At 44.0% G+C, this 16,461-nt stretch overlaps 1 protein-coding gene across 2 annotated transcripts; it reads left to right on the top strand.

Annotated features, from left to right (window-relative positions):
• Nucleotides 1-782: 782 nt before the first annotated feature.
• amdhd2 (amidohydrolase domain containing 2) lies at nucleotides 783-14,986 on the top strand. 2 transcript variants are annotated; one of them, XR_009705568.1, is made up of 13 exons: nucleotides 783-1,122; nucleotides 5,358-5,475; nucleotides 5,801-5,937; nucleotides 6,097-6,236; nucleotides 7,221-7,275; nucleotides 7,934-8,146; nucleotides 9,061-9,149; nucleotides 10,043-10,187; nucleotides 10,983-11,090; nucleotides 11,336-11,404; nucleotides 12,014-12,115; nucleotides 13,059-13,567; nucleotides 13,734-14,986. XR_009705568.1 is itself a non-coding variant. In XM_061224216.1 (12 exons), exons 2-12 carry the CDS (start codon nucleotides 5,393-5,395, stop codon nucleotides 13,133-13,135), a joined length of 1,218 nt encoding a protein of 405 aa, XP_061080200.1. In that variant the 5' UTR covers nucleotides 783-1,122; nucleotides 5,358-5,392; the 3' UTR covers nucleotides 13,136-14,986. The 2 variants fall into 2 exon arrangements, 1 of the variants encoding a protein (XP_061080200.1); XM_061224216.1 differs by having other exon boundaries at nucleotides 13,059-14,986.
• The last annotated feature ends 1,475 nt before the right edge of the window (nucleotides 14,987-16,461 follow it).

The following is a 16,461-nucleotide window of genomic DNA, read 5'->3' as shown; positions in this document are numbered from 1 at the left end:
ATGCAGGGTCAATGTTCTGGTGCCAGAAGGTGAATCATACCCATCAGACAAAATAACGTAGAATACCCATCACTACCAACGAAGTACCCATTAAACAACAAGTGCATTGACATGAATTCACCCTATAATTAATACAAACGCCTCTAAAATGAGGGAGTTAATGATGAAGTACATTAATATTACCGTATTTTTCGAGACCCCCCATTAAACCACCCTTAATTTTGAACTGTTTACATTCTAATATCAGAAATATAAGAATTTACCATTAAATCCAAAACCTTAATCCCAAAACCCCTTACTTCTAAGTTTCATAGTATATTTTGAAATATGAACTTAAAACCATCAAATATGGAATAAAGGAAATTGCGAACAGTTGGATTTGAGATCAAAATATGAATATGAGTCACTTTTATTGATTTTATTTCATCGTATATTACATGCACATGTTCTACCATTTTACAGCGGGCTCCAGAAAGACTGGCACCCCGGCCTGGCAATGCGCACAAAAACTATATGATAACTGAGACGAACTGAAAATGCTGAACATGTGAAAAAAAACTGTACTTTATCAATGTTTCAATGGAACCAACAGAAAATCATTAATTTAATTAAAAAAAACTTGTTGAGGAATGTATGCACTTGTAAATCACTGGAGTAAAAGCGTCTGTTAAAATATTAATGTTGATCAACTAGCTATATGAGAACGGACAGCATGAGAACTGCGTAGGGCGGTGTAAACGGCGACGTAAATTGAGCATGCGCACTATATTTCGGCAGGTCAGTTCTGTTCCTGCTTCCTGTTCAAATTCGGGAATAGATATTATCCACTGAGCATATGATTTTATCCCTTTTCAAATTCCGGACAGTTGTGCAATATTATTAACTGATGATAAGTCAGAGATCGGTTCAAAAACATACACTGTGGAACACTGTATTGTGTGTGCATTGCATGTTACGTTGTGTTGGATATGTGTTAGCTAAGGCTTACAGTCAGCTGACTGAAAAAGTAGTTTTCTCACATGACTTTGTCAGTCCTTTCGTTACTTCCATTGGGATCTGCTGAATTAGAAAGAGCAAAGCATAGCGAAGCTCTGGCTGTTGTAACCAGTGCGTTTTTGTAAGGTAAGTATATGTTAATTTTTCTTTTGTCATTATCATGAATCTTTTCTGTATTATGCATCACTAAAATTTGCAAACAGCTTCAAATTTGCGTAAGTATTCGGATAGTTTTATGAATAAGTTAACCGAATGATTAACCTGACTGCAGACTGCATTGAACGAGAATATTCAACGCAGTTTTACTCCAGTAATACATTGGTTTAAAACCTCATAACCGTATAAGAATTTAAATATCTTGAAACCAATGTCTTTGATGCAAATGTGTTTTGTATGAGTGCAAGTGCGTTATTCTGTACAGCACGAACGGACAAGTCTGGTCCTGGAAGGCCGGTGTGTAGCTGTAGGTTTGTTTCCACCAATACCGTGGCTAACTGAGTTAATTGGCAATATACCCCAATACTACTTCACTTGTAGATTAGGTCACTGTAAAACGTTAAATACTAGGACACAAAAACAATCTTCGACTGTCATTCATGAGTTTCTGAAACGTTGCTAAAATGTCAGATGGCGTAAATGTTGGGGCTAATTAAGTCATCAACGCCAGAAGTTGGGATGAAAACCAGAAACCGATGGGACAGCCGATGCCGTACAATGCAGTGCTATACCGTGACCGGTGTTGCTGCAGGATGTCAAGAGCTTGATGTCAGAGGGCAATTTAACATAATTTCAAGTGTTGAGTCCACGTTTTACCAAAGGCTAAAGTCAAAAACATTTGACATTGGATTTTGGTATCAACGTTATCTGATGCATTTTTATCTCTGTTGTTGTTGGCAGGATTGTATTGGCTGTTGTAAGCCATTAAGAAGCAAACAGCAGCCACGCCCTGCAATTTATAGGTCAATTTTCCTACAGAAAATCCAAGGTGCAAATTAGATTTTTGTGTTATTATTATTAGTTTTTATTGTAGTGGAATTGAGTTGTGTATGCTTACCTTATGATGGCAAGTCTCCTCTATTGAATAACAGTCTTGAAGAACAAGTCTTGATGAGTTAGACCTTATCCACGTCACACTAGATAAACAGTAGTGTGCATTGAAGTGTGAAGAATACATATGTGGACTGTATGAACATGAGTAGCACTTGTGTATCTGTGTCAAAGTTTAGCTAAAATTAAGGGTCACCCTGATGGCATCTAAGAGTGAAGTTAAGACTACAATATTACCTGGATCTATACGAACAGTCAGTCTTGGAGGAATATCCCCAAGAGCTTAGCTGGGCTTTGAGGAGCAAGAGGTGGCATGGCTTGTGGTGGTTTTCCAACACTGATGCATAAAAATGTGGCCCTTTTTTGGCGTAGAGATGGGAGGATGTCTTTGGAATATATATAGTTTACTATAGATAATAACAAATATATTTTACTATTTTACTTTTCATAGAAGCTTGAGTGATTCTCTCACAAGCTCCCACAAGTGGTTCTATATTCTAAAAGAGACCATTGCTGTTGGTGTAGACCAGGGATAGTAAAATCTGACCCTCATGGCAGTAGTACTGCTCTGTTAGTTTTTTTTCTACCTGGTGATTAATGCAGTGATTAATGTCATTGGTTGGTCAAAGATCCTGCTCACCTGGACACTCATTTATAAAAGTTTGCAGAGGTTCTACACTTAGAAACTACTCGCTAAAAAAGAAAAGTGAGTATGGTCATAAGTGTAAATTGAAAGAAACACATGGGTAGGCATCACCTGACCGGCGATTTTTTTTTTTCATTTCTTTCAGACAGTCTCGATACTTAAATATGCTTCTGACTAATATCAAAAAGAGAGAAACTGCTTAGGCCTGGATATTTCTCTGACAAGGGATATGATTACTGGAAAGCATTGGCTTTGATAAGTGAAAGAAATTGAGTGAAACAGGTGTGTTGGACATTTATCTGGGTTTAGCTACATTGCCATCGTAGTTGCCAGTCCTCACTGTCTCCAAAATGTTCACACACTTGGGTCAAAGTTTCCATACAGGTGCACACATTCTCCCACGCTCTTATCAATCCCAGCTTTTGCGTGGAAATTGTGGTACGCATCTTGCAAGCTTCTTTTTGTGTGTACACACTACGCAGTGTTTATGAATGGGACCCCTGGTGGGCTCTAGATCAGAGGAAGTTTCTGATCAGAGGTAAAAATGAAAGTTCTACTGAGTCATTCTGTGAAAAATCAACCAGAGGTGTTGGGGGGTGCCCACTCCAATGTTGCTCAAACTTTGTGTAAATGTTCTTTAGGTATTCATTAGAGAACACACAAAAAATAGCCTCATTGGATTTGTCATTCTAGAGATATTGGCTCTTAAAAAAGGTGGGGATGGCACCTCACTCAATTTTTCATGAAATGACCCTGCTGCCGATTAGGGCTATATTCCACTAACCTTGCTGAAGGTTATATGCCTGCGGTCCACGCCTCTCGGAAGCACAGAGCTGGTCAGACAGCCCGCAGTCAGGCCAGTTTCCTGTATCACACGTTGGTCACAAGTCTATTCAACCATTCATGTTTAGTCAGCAGTTTATCCGAAAAGGTTAGTTTGAGGTTTATGTAGCAGGCATTTTGTAACAAAATCAAGGGATTTATCTTCAATGAACTAACTGCCTCATATTGAGTCATGAAACATTGCAAATTGAGATAAAGAAGTGAGGTTGGAGATTAGTGATGTAGCTTTTAGCCTGTTAGCATCTTAGGAGAGGAATCTCTCACTGCTATGATGCAGCAGCTATGGTGACGGCTTGGACTCTAGTTGTCTCAGTGTAACTATATTAACACTGTTGTTACTACGTGTTGAACAATGTTGATAGTGGCATTGCCAACTTTCACCGTTTCATGTCACATTCTCGGCGGCCTGTAGCGTAGTGGTTAAGGTAAAGGACTGGGAGACGCAAGTTTGGTGGTTCTAATCCCGGTGTAGCCACAATAAGATCCGCACAGCCGTGGGGCCTTGAGCCCTTAACCCTGCATTGATCTAGGGGAGGATTGTCTCCTGCTTCGTCAAATCAACTATACGTCACTCTGGATGAGAGCATCTGCCAAATACCAATAATGTAATGTAATGTAATGTCAGTGGTAGTTTGGTAGTTTGCTTAGTGTGTAACATCCTGCAATAGAAAAGCAAGTAGTGAGAAGAAACCTAGCCTTACTTAGACAACACTTCACAAGAAACAAGTAAAGTAAAATACAACAGCCTAAATTAAATTTGACACAGACCTAACAAAAACTGCCTAAGTAAAGTGGCGCGAGCACTGCAAATGTAGTCTAAATAAACGATCTAATGATTCAAATGTACAGCTTTACTAGGCTACTTCTTGCCAGAAGACTTGAACTTTTAGCTTTAACGCTGTCAGTGATCAGTTTTAAGGGCACACAGGCCATACCATGTGCTTATACTCATTTAATAATGTCAGCAAATTTTTATTTATTTTGCCACCAGTGTTACTTCCCTCTAGAACAGGGGTCTCCAATCTTATCCAGAAAGGGCCGGTGTGTGTGCAGGTTGTTGTTTTAGCACAGGACTAAGACAGCTGATTCTACTCATCTAGGTCTTGATTAAAGACCACGATTAGTTCATTAGTATAATCAGGTGTGTTACTGCTGGGTTAAAACAAAAACCTGCACCCACGCCGGCCCTTTTAGGATAAGATTGGAGACCCCTGCTCTAGAACTTCTTTTTAAACTGATCATTGGTCTGTTTTCATTAGTTCTCCTTAGGAAGTGTGCTTTACATTATAAATACATTCACAGCCAAACACAGATTCTTTATTCACATCAGGTGAGGGAGATTAAAGATAAATTCAATTTCGTTTCAATCACTAAAGTGCACTTTAAAAACCTACACCACTCTGTTATCTACATTACATTGTAGTCTTTTAGCAGAGACTCTTATCCAGAGCGACGTACAATAAAGTGTGAATCATAACCTGGGACGTTATAAAGTGCGATGAAAGGGATGAAAGTACAGTTCAAAGTCCTAGAGAAACTGAAATAATTTAATCTACTGTGTGAGCTTTCAGCATAACCTGCAATAAAGGCGTTCTAGCAAAACCTGCACTTCAAGATCGTTTAAATGACAAAACCTGCATATTGCTGTTTTTTTTCCATGAATATTCTCCCAGTGTGTGTATGGAGAGTTCATGTTTCCACAATTTTAAATTAGGCATAAAATAGGCATTGTGGCTGTAGCTATAGAAGGGGTTGACAGATTTATTTCCTTTGTTATCAAGTGTGTGAATAAATATTTTGTTATTCATTGATTTTTTTGATCCAGTTTGTTGGGCAGGGTGGGCCGCAGTCTCTGGGAAGATGCCTTCCAATAAGTCTGTGTCAGATGCAACAATAACACAGTTCATCAACTGTCGGATCCTGAAGGACCATCGGCTGCAGAGGTGTGTGTGTGTGTGTGTGTGTGTCTGTGTGTGTGTGTGTGTGTACGTGCAGTAGGGTTACCATGGTAACCGGCTGTTGCTGTTTGTGTGCCTGTGATTGCGATTAGGGTTGTGCTTTTGGTGCACACTGTAAACACACTATTGCACACTATTACTTAATTTGTTCCTCTTGGCATAACTGTTTGTCAATGAGTCTGAAAAGGTGTTTTAAAACATAGATAGTGCTTGTTTAACTTGACCTTGTATTGTTTGGTTTTTAGCATTGCTGTCCTGTCAGAGGAAAGTAGGTGGGAGCTTCAGGTTTTTTTTACCGCTGCTGTTTCAGGGAGGACCTGTGGGTCCGTGAGGGAAAGATTCTGGACCCAGAGAAGCTCTTCTTCGACGAGGAGGGGTTTGCGGACGTCCGCGTGGACTGCGAGGGCAACATCCTTGCCCCCGGTTTCATTGACGTCCAAATCAACGGTGAATCTTCTCTTAAAAATGTATTCGGCATCTATGGATATCATAAAATGTTAACTCGATCATTCCTAGCACATGGAAAGTCATTATAGTGGGTTTAGCGAACCAGACTTTTTTTATCAGTTATAGTCCGCTAATGTCTTTGCTTCTTTGTTCCCATAGGGGGCTTTGGGATCGACTTCTCCCTGGCAACTGATGACGTCAATGCGGGCGTGACCCTGGTGGCGAAGAAACTCCTGGAACATGGCGTCACCTCCTTCTGCCCCACACTGGTCACCTCCCCACCTCACATCTACCACAAGGTTCTTACCGCAAAGAGGTTATCCGTGGGCTTTCTGTCCAACCGTTTTTCACACAAGCTTTCAATTCGTGTACAAGTAAACTTGAGGGGAAGCACCTGAAAGTCGAAAAAAGTAATATGGCAAGAAAACGTTTTTTTACACTCGGGCCAGGTGGATAAGTTGCCGATAAAGAGGAGATGTGATAAAGAGCGATGGATTTTTTTAAATAAATGATGATGCGACTGGGATTGAAGTCTTGCTTCTGCTCCAGAAACCCCAAAAAAGGGCAGCTGGCTGATTGCTTAATCTTGTGTTGTGCCCTCTTCAGAATATTCCTGAATATTCCATACCTCTGTTTTAGATTCAGGTTGTTGTTCATTTTACACTGTGAAATGTACCGTTAATTAAAACATTTTTTTAATTTGAACAAATGTTGAGAAAACACTGAAAGTACAGTTGCTGTTGATGTTTCAGCCTGTAGCCTGTAGCCTAGTGGTTAAGGTACATGACTGGGACCCGGAAGGTTGGTGGTTCAAGCCCTGGTCGGTGTAGCCACAATAAGATCCACACAGCTTTTGGGCTTTGTGCAAAGTCCTTAACCCTGCATTGCTAAGCCTAATCATCTGTAAGTCATTTGGATAAAAGCATCAGCTGAATAACAATAATAATAATAATAATAATAATAATTATTATTATTATTATTATTATTATTATTATTATTATTATCATGTTTCCTCTCTTTTCAAAACTAAAACTCAAACTAAATAATATAAAAACGAAATGGCCATGGATCTCCAAATAACACAGCGGACCAAAAAGCTAAACTAAAACAAAACTGATTGAAAAGGGAATTTGAGTGGAAAAGGCAAAACTAAAATAACCTTCTAGCATATTGATGTTAATTCCATTCCACTCGTGTTATGTTGTATGCAACGTTTTGTAAATACTTTGAATGCACTTGGCAGCTAGTGCAGCTGTTGAGTGGTGTGTATGTTATTTTCCTAGGTCCTACCAGAGATCAAAGTTCATGACGGAGGGGTGCAGGGAGCAGGGGTGCTAGGTAAGGGGATGCGCCGGTCGTCAATTTTCACCGCCGAATGCTGGTATGAGACATTTTCATTTTCTTGTTTCCCAAGACATGCCTGACACTGTGTAATGTGTGGAAAACACTAGGTTCAAGTTGGGGTGAAGGACAGATGAACGCTGAATTCAGAGGTGTGGCCGGTTTCTGTTTCAAAAGGGATGGCACTCTCTGGCTTATCGTGCATGTAATCATTTTATTGTTCACTGAGCTGATATCTTTATGGACAAGGAGGACTTTGTCTCCTTACTCATTTGGTATGCAGGCAATATATTAAAGTGTTTCCCCGTCAGTAAAATGAGGGGCAAAGCTGAGGCTCTTTATGTTCTGCTAGTCCTTGACTGGTAACGTCAAGCGAATCTGTTTAAAAGCCGGAGACTGCAAAAGCGATAGTTTCGGTACAACACATCTGTCTGTGCTGCCAATGCGAGACCTTAGAATTATATGGTTCTAACTCACATTTTTGACAAGAATACAGTCTAAGAGTATGAAAAAATGCAAAATTGCAAAAGTTGCATCTGCTTGGAGCCCATTCATTTTGGTATCTTTGAAGCTCAATGTCTCAAAACCACTCAGAGCCTGGATAAAGCCTCATAATCCCCGGGTCGGGAATGAGATGCTCTGGCTGTCTCTGTAGGGCTTCACCTGGAGGGGCCCTTCATCAGTCTGGAGAAGAAGGGGGCTCACCCTGAGAAGTACCTCCGCAGTTTGAACACGGGGGGCGCCGGTGAGCTGCTGGAGACCTACGGGCAGCTGGACAAAGTCAGCATCGTGACGCTGGCACCGGAGCTGCCCAACAGCCTACCGGTGGTCAGGGAGCTGGCGCAGAGGGGCATCACCGTCTCGCTGGGTGGGTGGCGTCGCCACGGGAACCGGTCGCTAAAATAGCCCCTCTCTCCCGGAGGGCGGAGGGTTTAAGGCAGTGGTCTTCAACCCTGGTCCTGGAGAGCTACTGGGTCTGCTGGCTTTTGTTTTCACCTTAAAATCAGCACCCTGTTGCGACCCAGGTAACCAGGTGAGGTGAGTTATCTGTGTAATCGTCTGCTCTAATTGATTAATGAAGTGCAGAGTAACAAGGAAAACCAGCACACCCAGTAGCTCTCCAGGACCAGGATTGGAGGCCACTGGTTTTAACCATAGACTGTATAAAAATATAAGTGCCTGTTACAGCACCCACTGACTATCCATGGGCTTGAGAGAAGCATTTTACCTGTCATGTTGTACAATTTGGAGCCAGAGACTGCGCAGTAGGGAAGCCGATGTGGCTCCTCCACGAAGCGTGTGAGAGAGAGAGAGAAATCGGCCCCTGATTCATCCAATTCAAAATATTGCTCTATTGCTCTATTGTTCTAAAAACACAATAACTTACAGAAAATTGGCAGATGGACAGGCATGAGACGGGGAAAAAAAACAAAAAAAACAAAAAAACACAGATCGCAAAAACATTTTGTTGTTGGGGAAAATGTTTTGACCGCACCACTGATTTTACATCTGAATCTGAATGACCTGCACTGGAGCCAACCGCAGTGGCACTAGTGAGCTCCCTCTCTCAGCATGACCAGGCACCCTGACGACTTTGGCCGCTTGTGTTACCCGCCTGTGCGTTGGTTTACCCGGCCGTGTTTTGTGTTGCAGGGCACTCTGTGCTTGTGTTACCCGGCCGTGTTTTGTGTTGCAGGGCACTCTGTGCTTGTGTTACCCGGCCGTGTTTTGTGTTGCAGGGCACTCTGTGCTTGTGTTACCCGGCCGTGTTTTGTGTTGCAGGGCACTCGGTGGCCAGTCTGTCCCAGGCAGAGGACGCGGTGAAGCAGGGCGCCAGCTTCATCACCCACCTCTTCAACGCCATGCTGCCTGTGAGTTCAGCCCCACACTGCAGACCCGCCCACACTACAGACCCGCCCACACTACAGACCTGCCCACACTACAGACCCACCCACACTACAGACCGGCCCACACTACAGACCCACCCACACTACAGACCCGCCCACACTACAGACCCTCCCACACTACAGACCCACCCACACTACAGACCCGCCCACACTACAGACCCACCCACACTACAGACCCTCCCACACTACAGAGCCCGCCCACGCTACAGACCCACCCACACTACAGACCCCGCCCACGCTACAGACCCACCCACACTACAGACCCCGCCCACGCTACAGACGCGTCCGCACTACAGACCCGCCCACGCTACAGACCCGTTCACACTACAGACCCGTCCATGCTACAGATCATAACTAAATTACTGTTACTACTGACAGTTGATTTGACTAAGCGGGAGACATTCAAGGGCCTTGCTCAAGGGCCTTGCTCAAGGGCCCAACAGCTGTACGGATCATATCGTGACGACACCGGAGTTTGAACCATCAACCTTCCGGCTCCCACTAGGCTACAGGCGGCCCCCTGCTAACTATTACCACAACTATAAATAGGTTGTTTTAAAAATCATTCTCAAGTGGATGGCGGGGTCCACACCACAATTGTAACAACAATGGACGGTGATATATATATATTTTTTCCGGTTGTGGGAACAATGACGCGCAAAACACGCACAGAACACGCGTGGAACACACACAGCCTATGGAGCAGCCTGTAGCGATCAGCCTTTGAGCTAGGTCTAATTAATTGTCAGTTGCTTTGGGTAAAGGCATTCGCTGAATAACTGATTAACTATCTGCTGTAACAGCAGTGGATGGTTCTGTTGCTAGGCTGGCAGTCAGTCTGACTCTGTGCCCCTCAGTTTCACCACAGGGACCCCGGCATCGTGGGGCTCCTGACCAGTGACCAGGTGCCCGCCGACCGCATGGTGTACTACGGGATGATCGCCGATGGCATCCACACCAACCCCGCAGCCCTGCGCATCGCACACCGCGCCCACCCTGCAGGTGAGCCATGCTCTGTACCCTTATATACCCACCACACCCATCACTCTGTACCCTTATATACCCACCACACCCATCACTCTGTACCCTTATACACCCACCTCATCCATCTCTCTATACCCTTATATACCACACCCGTCTCTCTATACCCTTATATACCCACCACACCCATCTCTCTATACCCTTATATACCCACCACACCCGTCTCTCTATACCCTTATATACCCACCACACCCATCTCTCTATACCCTTATATACCCACCACACCCATCTCTCTATACCCTTATATACCCACCACACCCGTCTCTCTATACCCTTATATACCCACCACACCCGTCTCTCTATACCCTTATATACCCACCACACCCATCTCTCTATACCCTTATATACCCACCACACCCGTCTCTCTATACCCTTATATACCCACCACACCCGTCTCTCTATACCCTTATATACCCACCACACCCATCTCTCTACCCTTATATACCCACCACACCCGTCTCTCTATACCCTTATATACCCACCACACCCATCTCTCTACCCTTATATACCCACCACACCCGTCTCTCTATACCCTTATATACCCACCACACCCGTCTCTCTATACCCTTATATACCCACCACACCCGTCTCTCTATACCCTAATACACCCATCACTCTATACCCTTATATAGAGCAAAGAGTGAAGGGGTCTGAATACTTTCTGAAGCCACTGTATATGCCTGACAGCGTGCGTGTGTGTGAGCGAGCGTGCTTTTGTGCTGTGCTGTGTAACTGCCGTTACTATTGCCCCCCCAGGCCTGGTGCTGGTGACTGATGCCATAACGGCCATGGGTCTGCCCCCAGGGCGCCACACTCTGGGGCAGCAGGTCATCGAGATCGACGGCCTCAACGCCTACGTGGCAGGTTTGGGATTAACATCTACTTTCACATTTCACATTTCTGCATGTACGCAGAACCTCAGAGCTGTGGAGCTGTGGAGCCGTTTGACTTCGTCAGGACCTCTTCCCAATCATTTTTAAACTTGTTTCCAACCTTATGAAAGTTTTTTTGTCGTTCTTTTTCTGCAATGTTGTTTGTCTTAATTTTAATGTCACTCTTCTGAGCTGAGTGAGTGCTGTCTGTAGTTGAGCTCACTCATTTCTGTGCAGGTACCAAGACTCTCTGTGGCAGCATCGCAACCATGGACATGTGCATCAGACACTTTAGACAGGCCTCAGGTGAGCCTGTCTGGATCCTCCCTCCGTTACCTTGTGTGTGTGTGTGCGTGTGTGGGTGTGTGAGTGTATGTGTGTATAGGTAGATCTATGTGGAGACGTGTGTATTGTGAGTTTGTGTAGATGCATCTGTGATTGTATTGTGTGTGTGTGTGTGTGTGTGTGTGTGTGTGTGTGTTTGTGTCTGGAGGTGTGTCTGTAGGTAGGTGTGTGTGTAGTGTGTATAAGTGTGTGTGCTGTGTATAGGTAGGTGTGTCTGTCGTGTGTAGGTAGGTGTGTGTATAGTGTGTATAGGTGTGTGTGTGTGCATGTGTGTAGTGTGTAGTGTGTAGTGTGTGTGTAGTGTGTAGTGTGTAGTGTGTGTGCATGTGTGGTGTGTAGTGTGTGTGTTTGTGTGTGTGTGTAGTGTGTAGTGTGTAGTGTGTGTGCATGTGTGGTGTGTAGTGTGTGTGTGTGTGTGTGTGTGTGTGCGTGTGTGCGTGTGTGCGTGTGTGCGTGTGTGCGTGTGCGTGTGTGTGTAGTGTGTAGTGTGTAGTGTGTAGTGTGTGTGCGTGTGTGCGTGTGTGTGTAGTGTGCTGGTGCTCAGTCTCAGTGCACGCTCTCTCTCCTCAGGCTGCAGTGTAGAAGCTGCTCTGGAGGCTGCCTCCCTGCACCCAGCTCAGCTCCTGGGCCTCACCCATCGCAAGGGCACTCTGGACTACGGCACCGACGCAGGTCAGCCACCACAGCAGGGGGCGCTCTCCCTCTTTCAGTCCACGCTGCACTGTGTGTGCATGTGCTGCTATACTACTGATACCTCTGACATCTCTCATTAACAAGGCGTTTTCGTCAGCATTTCCTTTTTTGGACCATTCTTTGCAAACTCTAGAGATTAGTGTGCGTGAAAATCCCATAAAATCAGCAGTTTCTGATATACTCAAACCACCCTGTCTGCCACCAACAATCATTCCACGGTCAAAGTCACTTAGATCACATTTTTTCCCCATTCTGATGGTTGATGTTAACATTAACTGAAGCTCCTCACTGCTGCCACACAATTGACTGATTAGATAATCGTATGAATAAGTTGGTGTAATGAAATAAAAGGTTGAGTGAGGTGAATGGTTACTTGGTATAAGAGAAGAGTAAATGAGTGTGAGTCAATGGAAGGCATTGAGGATGTTATCCCAGTGATGTTGACAGACATTAAGGCTGTTTTATACTTCTACATCGTCGGCAAAGGATGTGTGATTTGTGTTGTGTTGGGCACTCGTGAACAGGCAAGCATTTATACTTGAGCATCATTTATATATCTGGTATGAAATATAAATATATTTATTGATAAAGTATGCAGGTATCATCAAACCTCTTCCAATTTCGTCTAATCTAACTGCTCTATATTTAAATTTACAACAGGAAGTTAACTAATATTTGAGGATGTGACATCACTTGTCATCCAGTCACTGTCTGTGCGCCGTATGCAGACAGCGGTTGCTGACTACACGCTTTTAAATTATTGAGTTAGGCAACACCTTTGCGGACGTGGTTTGCAACGGCGTGTTCCACACAGCGTGTTTTTAACGTGTACGCCGCAGGTGTATAAAACAGCCTTCAGGGGGGATAGTGCGGGTGCGGAATGTGTCACTCATTCACTGCTCCCTTCCCCTCTCCGAAACAGACTTTGCAATGCTGGACGATGACCTCAACGTCAGGGAGACTTACATTGCTGGACAGCAGGTGTGGAAGAAGAAGTGACATCATCGCGCCTTCACCTCGATCTCCGTTCAGCAGCAGAAAAGTGTGAGCGGGGGGTGGGGGTGGTCAGTCAGCTCCCCTGGGGGCGCCACACCTCACAGGAACCCCACCGGGGAAAGCACAGGATGCGATTCCTCGTGGGTCCACCAAAGCATGCAGTTAACTTGAGACAGACCAGGTCCATTATGTGCTGAAATTACTGAAATGTCATACTTTGTACACATGGTTATAAGTTTATATTTCTGGCCTGTGTGAGTGAGCCATGCATGCTGAGTGTGTGGTCACAGGAACAAGGATCCCTGCATTATTGTGAAATGTGTTTCTGGATTTTGGGTGGGAACTGGTAGAAAACGTATCGGAGGACACAACATGTTTAAGGGAACTGAAAATCTTTACTTCTGCTATTGAGTAGAACGGTGGTCCTCACTCCTGGTCCTGGAGAGCTGCAGGGTGTGCTGGTTTTTGTTTTCGCCTTAATGTCAGCAACCAATTCAGACACCAGAAACCAGGAGAGGTGAGTTAATTGTAATTAACTGCTTTTATTGATAAATGAAATGCCATGTAACAACAAAAGCCAGCACACCCTGCAGCTCTCCAGGACCAGGAGTGAGGACCACTGCAGTAGAACCTCAGAGATACAAGCCTCACTTTCAGTCCGACCCGTCAATCTAATGGGAATTAATTTATCCAAATGTCTCCATTGTCCTTCAGCTAGCTCATTATCACTGACACAAAAAGGTGAGTGTCCACCAGAAACTAGTGAACTTTCCATTTGAAACCTGCCGTCTTTGCATTATTGCAACACAACCCTATGTGGGAAACTCAACTTGCTATATCATGTTTGATATAGAAGGCACAGAACAAAATCCAATCATTTGAGACAAAAGATTAGGAGATGCATGTATCATACGAAAGCTGACATCAAAATAAATATGAATGAATTTTCAAAGATCTTGTTTGCCACGTTTTCGGTTATTGATTTTCACTTTCCAATTCGTAAAGGGTTTATATTTTTAATACTGGTGTATTTTGGTGGTAAAGTTATGAAAAGGCTCCATATCGAATGCATTTGTATCTCCTTGGTTCTACTGCATTTGAGATCCAGCTCTCAAACTCAAACTTTCAGCGATATTATTTCAATGGGGATGAATATGAATTAGTGCTTTTCATCTGACCGTAAATGCAACAGTGAATAGGAAATGGAAGTGATTTCTTGTATAATCACTTGATTCAATTCAATGTGCATGGTGGGGTTTTTTATTTTTTTATTTTTTACAAATGGAATTGTCACAAAGCAGCTTTACAGAGGCCCTGGCCTGAAGCCCCCTTGACCGTGCCTAGGGTGACAGTGGCAATGAAAAACTCCCTGCTTGATAATGGAAGAAGGTTGATGATAAAATGCATGCAACAGATTGGGGTCTGTTGTGGCACGGGGTCGATTGTTACTCAATGTTTTCTGAGCACGAAATTGGACGTGTATGGCGGTGTGCAATGTTATTTAGAGCAGGCTAGCTTGTTTCTGATTGGCCGCATAAAGATTGGGTAACATTGGACTCTGTCACAACAGACACGGATCTCCCCTAATCAACAAATGACAGTACATAGATGACAATGACAATATGTCATTGAAGCTGGGCAAGGATGACTCATTCAACCTCTACTTTCTACTTTAAGAAAAGGAAGGGGCCAAGTATTTTCCCATTTATTACACTATTACAGTGCAGTGCTGGAGACAGAAAAATGGGTTCATGATTTCAGTTTAACTCAGGCGTTTTGCAGGGTCTCTTCTGGGCTGTTGCAGCCAAGCCTTAAAAATGTTATTTTTGTATTTTGTATAAATCTTATATCCAACTGGTACCCTTGTCTTATTATTAGCGTGACTCATTGTCTTTATATAATTTATATTTTTCACAAGACTACTCCATATCCACCAACCAAACTAACACATAATGTAAGAAGTTGTTTTCTTAATTTGGAATTGCTACTTTTGCCCCTTGCCAATGGTAGGAGGGCGAACTGTGGGTAAATTGCATGCAAGCCTCTGGCTACAGGGGCGCTTCTGTGATTTTTTTTTACTGGGGTGGCCAAGGGGGGTCAAATGGTTGTCTGGGGGTGGCCACCATTTCCCCTGGCTTTGCACACACAAAACATTTTTGGGGTTATTTATGTTTTCTTTAGTGCTTTCACGTGCAAAAGTCCCTTTTGCCCTTTTGATGCACATTTGGAAGGCAGTAAAACGGGAAAGATGGTGTCTTGTTAAAAACGGGGTCTTGATAACGTTATAGCAGACAGACTCCTTGCGGGGTGGTACTGGGGTGGCCAGTCAGATTTTAGGGGTATCAGCCACCCCTTTAGGACCGCCCTTGTCTGGCTACACAAGTCACCTACTGCAGACCAGCCAGTCCTCCGTGAGAACTGGGACCGGAAGGCACAGAAGCACATCTCTCGCTGCTGGTAAGCTGTAGGTGCCAGGGGGTGTCTACACAGCTGCCTGTAGACCCCACTGGCTAAAATGGACCCATTCATTTCCTGGTGGAACGAGGCTAATTGGGTCCCACAGCTGGGACCCCTGGTTAAAGCTACAGTTGTTCATCAGTAAGGCTAAGTTCAAAGCAGGCCCGAAGCCTGTGTTTGCGCTGAGTGCTTCCTGTTTACTTCTGAATGTCACTGTGGCTTGAATCAAAAGAATTTTGCATGAACCATACAGAGCGCAGAGGAAATAAAATGAAAACTGCATATGGAATACATTGAAATATGTACACCTGTCTTAAATATATTCCATCCATCCATTATCTGAACCTGCTTGTCCTGAACAGGGCCGCAGGGGGGCTGGAGCCTAAGGCAGGAATACACCCTGGACAGGTCACCAGTCCATCGCAGGGCACACACCATTCACTCACACTCATACCCATGGGCAATTTAGACTCTCCAATCAGCCTAACCTGCATGTCTTTGGACTGTGGGAGGAAACCCACACGAACACAGGGAGAACATACAAACTCCACACAGAGTGTGGCCGACGGGGATTCAAACCCAGGACCTCCTTGCTGTGAGGTGGCAGTGCTACCCACTGCACCATCCGTGCTGCATTGTCTTAAATATATTGCCTCACCAAAATATTTTTAATGTATTGTATTGGTCCCAGAAAGGCGAAGCGACGAAACTGGTGATTTTCGTGTTTGAATGCAAGTGTGGTTCGGACATTATCTAACAGAGGCACGATAGTGTACATGTGATGTTTGATATAAACCTTTTGTGCGGACTCATTTTGTTATTCCGGGAAGATGCAGTCATTTTATATTTGTACTTTATTTGTCTGAAGACTG

This window comes from Conger conger, chromosome 16 (assembly GCF_963514075.1).
Source record: "Conger conger chromosome 16, fConCon1.1, whole genome shotgun sequence".
In the NCBI taxonomy this organism is placed as follows: domain Eukaryota; kingdom Metazoa; phylum Chordata; class Actinopteri; order Anguilliformes; family Congridae; genus Conger; species Conger conger.
Note: the sequence above shows the minus strand (reverse complement) of the source record. Positions and strands in the feature narration are given on the sequence as shown.

Coding starts and splice junctions, on each gene's coding strand:
- amdhd2 (XM_061224216.1), top strand. CDS start 5,393: ATGCCTTCCAATAAGTCTGTGTCAGATGCAACAATAACACAGTTCATC. Junction 8,147..9,060: donor GGGCATCACCGTCTCGCTGG/GTGGGTGGCGTC, acceptor TTTGTGTTGCAG/GGCACTCGGTGGCCAGTCTG. Junction 11,091..11,335: donor CCTCAACGCCTACGTGGCAG/GTTTGGGATTAA, acceptor ATTTCTGTGCAG/GTACCAAGACTCTCTGTGGC.